This window comes from Micropterus salmoides, unplaced genomic scaffold (genome assembly GCF_014851395.1).
Source record: "Micropterus salmoides isolate LMB-PRFRI ecotype aquatic unplaced genomic scaffold, ASM1485139v1 Ms_hic_scaffold_11, whole genome shotgun sequence".
Classification (NCBI taxonomy): domain Eukaryota; kingdom Metazoa; phylum Chordata; class Actinopteri; order Centrarchiformes; family Centrarchidae; genus Micropterus; species Micropterus salmoides.
In genome coordinates, this window is record NW_024040152.1 from 25,862,117 (window position 1) to 25,872,091 (window position 9,975).

At 40.3% G+C, this 9,975-nt stretch overlaps 1 protein-coding gene across 3 annotated transcripts in view; it reads left to right on the forward strand.

Annotated features, from left to right (window-relative positions):
* trak1a (trafficking protein, kinesin binding 1a) overlaps positions 1 to 4,085 on the forward strand; it is a 36,412-nt gene extending 32,327 nt beyond the window's left edge. For all 3 annotated transcript variants that reach the window (XM_038711997.1, XM_038711996.1, XM_038711995.1), the window contains one exon: positions 4 to 4,085. In XM_038711997.1, coding sequence (XP_038567925.1) covers positions 4 to 1,078 — 1,075 coding nt within the window. In that variant the 3' untranslated portion in view covers positions 1,079 to 4,085. The remainder of the gene's footprint in view (positions 1 to 3) is intronic.
* Positions 4,086 to 9,975: the final 5,890 nt, after the last annotated feature.

A 9,975-nucleotide genomic window follows, 5' to 3' on the forward strand; every position in this document is an offset into this window, starting at 1 on the left:
CAGCCCAGCTGTAGCCTCTTGTCAGAGCATTGCTTGCATCGGCACCCCTACCCCCATTTGCTCTCCTATACCCTTCTCTGCCCCGCCTACGCCTTCCTACACCCCCTGCTGTACCCCACGCCGCCTCTCCCTCTCCCTGTCCCTAGCAGAGTCCTCCACCAACCTTAGGGACTCCACCAAGACTACTAGCACTTCTCTGGGCCTGGTGCGCCTCCTGCTGGAGCATGGGATTTCTGCCTCAGTGTATGACCCCCGCAGCTGGGACCGAGGCTTGGATGCCAGCGGAGCTTCAACACCCGTGGGAGGAGCGCGAGCACTGAGGAGCAGCGTCACACAAGGGGAGACAGAACCCGGACGATTGGGGAAACCCCCAGACACCCTACTCCTCCAGCCCTCCACCCCGCCCAACTCCCCTCGTTTCAAATCTGCCTCCTCTACCACCACCTGCCCAGTTTTTCAGTTCAGCCCTTCCATTGACGACCCGCCATATTTCGACACCTTCCTTGCCTCTAAACCAGCTCGTACCATTCTAAGGGAAGTGCTGGGGGAGGCAGAGCGGGAGCAAGGGGCGCAAGCAGATGATGGCAGCCAAACGGAGATGCTGAAGCTACGACTTGTGGATAAACTGAAATGTTTCCACACCCTCCCCCCTCGTGCTGCTTCCGTTTCATCTGGGAATACTTTATTAGCCCCCTTTGGCTCTACTGGACTGGGGAACAGTGCACTGGGTGGGGGGCTTCCAGGTTTAAATGCAGGGCTGAGGAGGAATCGAAGCTATCCTGCCATGGTAGGGGCCAGTATGGCTATGAAGGATCCAGGAGGCCCCCCCAGCACAGAGATACTCATACCACATACGATGCAAACCCCACATACCCAACACACAGTGCCCACACAGGAAATGGGCAAAATGCAAACAAATCACACACTGGCCCCAAAGGCCATACATATACCGCAGACACTACATGCACTGGAAACAGTCACACCACAGACGATAATACAGAGACACACCAGGCCAGACAACGGACTGTGGGATTCAACAAGCAAAGACCAAAACAGTGATGGTGAAACTGGGACATAATGGGAGATATTCAGTGTATTAGGTCATATTACAACACACTGTTTTACAGTAACACACTGTTACACATGTGCACACATACACATTTATTTATAAAATCAAATACCCCGCAGAACTAATATAGACATCCCTCAACTATGGAGTATCCGCAGACCAAACAGCTACACTGATTAACAATCCAGTCCACCTACAGACTCGACTAAACAGTAAGTCATCTTTTCTAACCTGCCCAGACACCAACTGATTTTATTTTAAACAATCATCAGTCTGATCAGCATAAACTAAATGAAATGGTGGTGATTAACCCAGAAGTGGCTGACACTGTTACACTGTGTTATACTCTTATACCATCAGACTTGATGATGATGGAGTATGTTGCCTACCTGTGTGTTCATTGTAATTGTATAAGTTGTATATGCAGTATACTGTGTCATATATTGTATAAAATTTAAAGCCCATTCTGGCACTGCAGAGCGTTCCCACAATGCTTTTTTTTTGTCTCATTTTCTTTCTCAACCCTGAATGAGTGCATTGCTGGCAAAAGACATCACATGATTTTTGAATGTACTATATTGGCCCAAATATAAGATTGTTTTTCTCCTGATTTATTTATTAAGAAATGGGGGTAGTATATTCAAGGACTACACAATTACTCATTCACAGCAGGCGTTATTGTTATTGTGCTGTGTCATGGGTCGTTTTTAGCCTTGATGCAGTTCTGTAGAAAGCTTTTTCCCCTTATTAATGACCATCATAAACACTGAAAAACTGCTGACAGGACGCACAGTAAACAAGGTCTATTTAGTCTTTGGCTTTTGAATTAAATATTTGATGTTCGTCTAAACTTTGTCAGTGCACAAAGACTACCATTTTGTGTGCAGAAAGGGGCTATTTCATGCGTCATGTCATCTCAGTGTTCAGTTTATGGTACGAGCTGGAGGTGCCAAGGACAGAGAGACAAATGTAAATTCCCATTGTAAAAATAAAAACAGCCATAATAAAGCTGGCTGCTAGTCCTGAACTGGGCTAAAATATTACCAGAGCCTTTATTTTGCTAAAATGCTGGACCACTTTAAACATTCTTATTTTTCGCTGTACTGTATTTCTATTTAAATGTGTAAACAAATTCAAATATGGTTAATTTGCCTACCTTGTAGGTCATTGTAGTCTTATATTTGGGCCTTTTAATGGTTTGTGTCTGAATTGCATTGCACTGGAGTGAAATGGAAGTTAAGATGTTGACACTAGAGATTATTGTCCAGATCCAGATTGTGGCTTTAAAGTGTCATCTGTGACTCTTCTTATGTGCCTAAAACAGCTAACATACTATATCTCATTGAAGTATGGGTTTGCATTTTTATTTGATTTGATTACTTTATTATTTTAATGCAGTAGAGTAAATGAGAATAATTGTGCAAATTATTGTATTTGCATCTGAACCTCCCCACACATGCTGATTTTTGTCTGTGTCTATTTCTGGCTCTTTGTTTTCGTCTCCTAATGAGTTTGAGTGAAGCATCCACCTCATTTACAATCCACAGGGACACGTAGCACATAAACAGTATTACACACCAGGTCCAGCTATACAGACACCTGTTTAAACACTGTGACACCAGAAAACGCAACACTGGTTTAGTGCAGTTTTAATTTGGGAGCAACTCCGTTCTTTCTATTCTCATACAGTCTGTAAAGAAGTTTGAGGAGGCTGACAAACATGCTATTCCAATGAAATGCAGATGGGAGCTGTAGCATCAGAAAGTAAAGTCTGCCACAGGCACTGCTGCACCACGAGCTTTCACTCAAAACCGAAGTTAACACCCAAATAAAGAGTGGCTGGGACCACAACAACACCCAACTGAAGCATATCTGTGTATAAAACAGACTGTAACACATTCACTTTTTCCCCCTCCATAATTCTGGTATAAACCTGGTTGCTGGATGAGTTATTTTGTGAAATTTAAACAAGGGTGTGGGTGAAAATATAGCAATATATGCATTATAAAACGTGTATGTTTCTGAATGTAACTGTAAAAGGAGTGACTTGAAATTGCTAAATGTTGGTTTTAGGAGCTGAAGGTAAGTTTTAGGTATCACAAGTTCCAGTGTCCATCATCAGGAACGCCTATCAGATGTTTTGTACACTTTCTGTAGTTGGACACTGGGACTGGGCCGCTAACTGCTTGTCTGACTGACAAGAGTGAGATAGTGAATGGACAAAATGGCTGGCTCTGCGGCTGGCATTTATCTGTTGAAATCCTTAATGATTAAGGGGTTAAACTAGCAATGATATTGAGTGGGAAATTAATCAATTCATTATATTGATTAGATACTTGGATTATTACGAGGACACATACCATTCAATGTCCATTGTACATGTTTAAGTGAAGGACTTGTATTTATATTTTGAAATGTCACACTGACATTTTGAGTCAGTTGCCAATGAACGTTTTATGTTATTATGGTTAAATGATAAAGATGCTCTGGCTTCATGTAAACATTTCAGTTAATAACAATGGGTACAGTTAGCGGTCTACAAGCATACAGTACATTGAAGCTGCCCCTTAGTTCATAATCCTAAATCAGTTGCACATTTTGGAGAAATAAAAAAAATCAACAGACATTAATAGTATTTTAGAACAATACCAAGTGCTAAGACTAAAACGACAAAGAGTTGGCGTGTTTGTGTGTGTGTGCTTGTTTTTTCTGTGTCAACTGAATTGTCTGAATGTAAGTTATTAACAGTACTCCTGCTGTAGGGCCATATATTTGTGTACAGTATGTTGATTTATCTGTTTGTGTTGACCCCAGAAGGGGAATTATTATTACATTGTAAATGAATGCAACATATGCTATTTTTTTTTTTAAGATAACTATAACAGTAGAACAAAACCAATGGGAATTAAGTTGTTTATTTTTTGTGAACAGGGAAAGAAATGTTTCTGTTCAGGGACTGAAGTGTTCTATTCTACAGAACACACTGTACCATCAATAAAAAAAATTAATAAATAAAGACTGACCTGTTTGCCTTTTTCAACATATAAGAATGCAGTCATTTGGTGTGCAACTTGGATGGAAAAGTCTTGCTTATTTTGATACATCTGGTTCAATGATGTTGATCATATGCATGGGGGACCCTGATAAGTCTCTGCAGTGAAAGGGATGGGAGAAATGTATCACATTCATAAAAATAATTTTCTGAGACATGCCACAATATGGCATGTCTTTCCGTGGTAACCAACACGAAACATGTCACAGCTCAAGGGCCCACTAGTCCACTTTCACGCTACAGACAATGACACAAACAGCTTTCTACACTCATAACATATCACTCACTAATACCAAGATGCTGTAAACACATTACTGATGCGTGATAGCCTGTTTTCATGTTGAATGGTCTGTGATCCGTACACCTGTTTATTCGTGCCTGAAGAACAAAGTGTATTTAGAGGTGGGTCCAATACCAACATTTGCAACTGAACTCATCATGAGGTCTCGGGTGGCCATGCGAGCACACAGTTTCTCCACTGTCAGTTAAACGTAGATGGCATGCAGTGCCTGCGCAAGGTACAATGAATACAATGTATGTTTTCTCTCATCATTTGCTCTTAAAATCCAATCTACATTACCAAACGTAGGTGTTCTGCTACTCTTCCAGTTGTGATCAATGAAATGTCTCAATTCATAAACATAATACTGCATATTGTGGTGGTTACTGTGAACAGCACAGAAGACTAGAGTGCAACGACTGCAACTTTTGTAGTACTATTCCAGTGACAGCTTTATTCCACAGGGCGGCAGTGTGTGTCAGAAAGCAGAGCTGACAGCTGGTGCAAACACAAACCACGGCCAACTCTAAGCCTGGAAAAGAAAGCAAACCAGTGCCGAAAGATTAAGAAGTGCACCCAGTGTTGGCCTAGCAAACCCATATGAACTCCTCCTGGCCTCAGACTGAAGAAGATCTTTCCCTTGGGCTTCTCCTCCATCCTGTCTTTCTCACAGGGTGTCTCACTGAAGACAATCACACCATTTGCTTTCTGTCAATTATAAACTAAAGATGCAAAATAAAGACGTTATTGTTTTGGATGTTGATATTAGAAACATGCTTACAAGTTGATGTCATCGACTTGGTTTATTGTACTGTTTTTTGAAAGCAGATAGAGAGAGAAAATCTGACCTGCAGATTCAAATTATTTATAAAAGAACAGCGATTACGCCATTTTTCTTCTCCCAAAGTTATAAAAGTAGAGATGATGGAGAGAGGGGACAGATGGATACAGGCAGCACTGGGTAGTTGTGAAGTTGTTTTCGACACTTAGTGGAGGACTAGCAGGTGTGTGTGGTCCCACGTGGGAAAACATTCTGTAGAATTCAGTCAGTCGGGACAGAAAAGTAAACACAAGCACAAAGGATGAGGAAGCTTTTTTCCCTTTGGCATGTCTTCAGCTTGTCTACTGATAATGATATTTTCCGTGCAGATTAGTGTTGGTGATTCTGTTATATCTTCTGTGGAGGAAGGTGATCAGATACAGATACAAGACTGAAGCAGACAATTAAAGATTAAAACGTCCATGCAGTTTTGAAGATCTTCGTTACTGTAAACTAGATGGACATCATGGAGAAAAACAATAGTAAAATAAATCTTAGGTATCAAAGGTAAATTGTCATCTTCAAGTTAAGATACAGAACATGCTTCATGAACTGCCCTTAAAACTGACCCTCTTATAGACATGTTTCCTGAGGTAAAGTGATTCTGCGATCTCCACTGGGCTCTTCTACTTCAGATGCTGTGCATACTTCAAAGCCGGAGATTACTCCAGAGACTCTTAGGCACGGAGTAAAAAACATCAGCTCGGAAAAAAGGTCCACTTCAGCAAAGGGATGCGTGATTATTTCCTCAAGAGGTGAAGAATAATGGGCAGCAAAGCAAATGTCCTTCAGGAATGATCCTTCACACGTCGACTAATAGGAGGTTTGTTCAGCTTGTGTAATCGGACCAAATGCTTTCAAAAACCTTAAACATAGCCTTTGGAGGCCGAATATGTAGTACTGCATTTTTGACAGTTTTAACAATGTCTGTATTTTGTGATATCAAACTGCTGAGTTCGTAGGTGAAACACTTCCTCTGCCAAAGATTTAGAGAAAATATATCCAACAGGACCAATTAGGCCACGAAGTGGTACAAGAAACTCTATGACTGCATACCTGCAAACACAATAACTTTGGTAATCTCCTAATTTTTCATCTAGCACCAGCCGCAGGTCAAAGTTTTCACTTATACTGTGAAATATCTCAACATCTACTAAACTGTGTAACAATGAGACTGACCATTTGTGGTTTTAGGTTAGATATCTCTATCTCAACTATTGGATGGATACTTGCTGTAGACACAGATGTTTCCCACAGGATGAACTCTAATAACTTTGGTGATTGCTTAGCTTTAAATCTAGCGCCACCACCTGGTCATGCTTTCATTTTTTCCAATACTTTGGTTTATTATCTGAATAACTAATGACATTCCCATCAGCATCATGTGTTTAGTGCTAATTAGGAAATGTAAATATCCTAAAACGGCACACTAAGATAAGGAACATGGTAAACATGCCAGGTTTAGCCAAGCACAGACACTGGACACAAGGGATATGGACCCAAACGCAGACACCAAGGCCAAGCAGGCACAGATAGTGGTGTTTATTAAAATGGCAAAACAAAAGGTGATCAAGCTTACTCAGAAGTTGAGGCAGGCGAGGGTTATACCAGGTAAGCAGTCCAACAAAGGCAAACAGATCCAATGAGCAGATAATCCAATATCCATAATCAAAAAGACATCCGAAACACAGGAGACAAGCAGGGACACGACCATAGAACACAGTTGTACAAAAAACAGTGAATGTTTGAGATACAGTGTTTCTTGGTGATACTAATGATCCAGCGCAAGTGCACAGTTTATTCATAAATGTAACTATGTGACTGAGAGTGAATATAACTAGAGATCAGATGTTACTTAACACCATAGTTTCTAGGCGCTTATGCATGTATGAAAATATTATCATTGCATAACTATTTAGAAAAACATGCTATAGAGCTCATAAACTGAATGCTTGAGTGTTATGTCATTAAACTTTTTCCTCCCTCCCTGCGACTTCTAAAGAGAACACAGAAACCTGGTAATCTCTGCACAGCCTGACTAAATGTTTATCCGTGATTTTAGGTATTTTCAGCCTGACTCACTAAATGCAGCGTCTGACTCTGTGACTCTCAGACAATTTTTGCAATTTCTCATTTTAAGTTCATTTAAAAAACAACATGCATTTACTTTTACAGTACATTTTTGTGCTGGATACACTTCAATACACCATAGCAGACGTGATGGTAATGAGATGTTAATTAACCTCAGTCAGAGCTTCTACCTCATTCATATTTATATTTTCATAGCATGAACATGAATCTTTGCTGAAGCAATCTTCCAGCTGAAGTCTTATTTTCATGAGTTGTTTATTTTCCCTTTGGCAGCCATTTGTTGTGAGCATCCTGCAGTGAATTACCAATGATTTAGTTTGGTTACAACAGCATGAAATATATTTCATACACAGCAGACCATGGACTATCCAAAGAATGTGGTATTGATTGTGGAAGAGAAGAAGACACAGTAGAAGAAAAAGTTCTGTAAGCTCATCTGTTTGTTTATCCAGCCATTTACTTTAGCTGCATTATGAAGAAACACAGCCCTAAATGTGGTTGCAGTTGCATTGTGGGAGCTGTGCAAGAAAGACTTGTTCAAGAAATATACCACCAAACAATGTATACATTATCATCAAACTACCACACAAAGCTAGCAAAGCTAACAGTGTCCCTATATTGCTTAAGTATTGTAAATTTATTCTCACAATAAATCAATACTTTGCCCATTCCGAAGCTTGTTTACATGTTCAAAATGCTACCCTACGCTATGGGTTTAGACACAAACACAGTATTTTTGGATGCAAAATAAACATTTACCGCAATCTGTTTCACCTTTGAATTGCCTATCCTCGTGTGAAAGACGAGGGCCCTCCAGGCACTTGTCAAGTCATCAGCTGAGTATGACACTCCTGCCACTCCATCACTGTCTGTTTATGAAAAAAGGCTGCTTCCAGGCTGCTAATTGTCGAGTGCTGCTACCAGTCATCTTTACTTTGTAATTAATTACCATAAGAATTGTTAATACATTGTTTTTTAAAACATGAAACTACAAAGTAAGGATAACATTAATTATTCACAGGTGATGTCATCACATTGAGGATTATTGAGATGTTTAATACCAAAATTTAATAATATAACTTGCTTGTGCTTTTTGCTGTTGAGAGTAGGAGAGTCATAAATTCAATGAAACATCAGTTACACCACAAATTCTAAAGTTTGCTAACATCTGCTAACATTTAACACAGAGGTGATCTTCTCTTAGTTAAGCTGCAGGTATGAAACGTTATCTTGTGTATAACAGTTTCCTTAGGGATCCAAAATTGTGTTGGTAACACGAAGAAAAAAATAATAGAGGTACTAAGAAGAACACAGACTGTAGCTCGTCCTGCGAGTAAAGTCTGTATTCAGGAACAATGAAAGTTCATACCTTTGTTCACAAAATCACTGTACTTCCTGGGATTACTCCGCCCCCTGAAAACTTTGGCCAATACTAACCCTTTGTTTGGTTTCAAGTTAGAGTTCACAGGTAGGTGTGAATTAACTGACTAGGGGTCATCTGGGCTTTCCATTGTTCTCAGGCTTGTGGCCTTGTCCTTTGTCTACAGACTTAAAACAGGCTCCTCAGTGACCTGCAGGCCCATCTTTGTCATGGATGTGAGACCCAACAATGATCTTTGTTGGGAGTTGCACATGTGCAGTTCCTAGTTAAGGACTACTAGCCAATCAGTAGCAGGGAAGGGCGGGTCAGTGAGAAGCCGGTAAACAGCTTCAATTCAGCTGTAGGCTACATGTTGCCGACCAGCTTGGCAACATGGACTGGAGCAAGAATTTCAGAGTGGTGAGTTATTCATCTGTAACAAAAGTATCTTTCATCCATAAAGTTTTAACTGAGCTCTGTCTCTACATCACAGTAACAACTTTATGTCCATTGACTGCCTGGAGGGTAGCTAGTGTTTAGAAGTGAGAGGAGAAGTGTGTGCTGCAACTCAGTGTTTTTCCACGGGTGTTTTTGAGGGCGTGTCGGTATGGCTGCTTGGCCAGCGTTATATGAGGCGCATTTAGCGCGGCTGGACTACAAATGAGCTGTTTTCAAGCAGTTCAGAGCAGTGTTTTCTGTGGGAGATCCCTTTGGGGTGGACTTTGGGCTTTTTTTCTTTGCAAACCTAGTACATGCACAAAAAAGATATATAACTCAATAAAGAAGAGGGAAAAAGCCAAAAAGCATAATACCACCTCTTTAACACTTTTCAGTGGATTGTACAGTGTATACACAGTATGACCTACAACATTACAGAGCTGCACTCTGTCCATTACATTGCTCTGTACCACACTCCTGTAAATGTTTGTAAGCTATACTACTGACTGTATGGATGTGTGCAAACCCCCGAAGAACAAATGACATACTGAAACTTTGGCTCAATTAAAACATGATTTTTCTGATTTCTTCTTTATTTTAATTTTCGGTCCAAAGTTAACACCACTTTGGCAATGCTGCACAGAATCACTTTCCCTTTTAATCTGAAATTATTTTCATCCAGTCTGGATTTAGTTGGGTTACTGTGACTATTTAAAGAGATTATTGTGCATTAAATCAGTGTGTTTGAAAAAAGTCACACTAACACACTGCATATATTTCCCTCTAGATACCATGACACAGATCAGGGAGTTTGAATCCACCAGTTTATTCATGTTTTACAAGGAAAAGTGTGACATCAATAAGA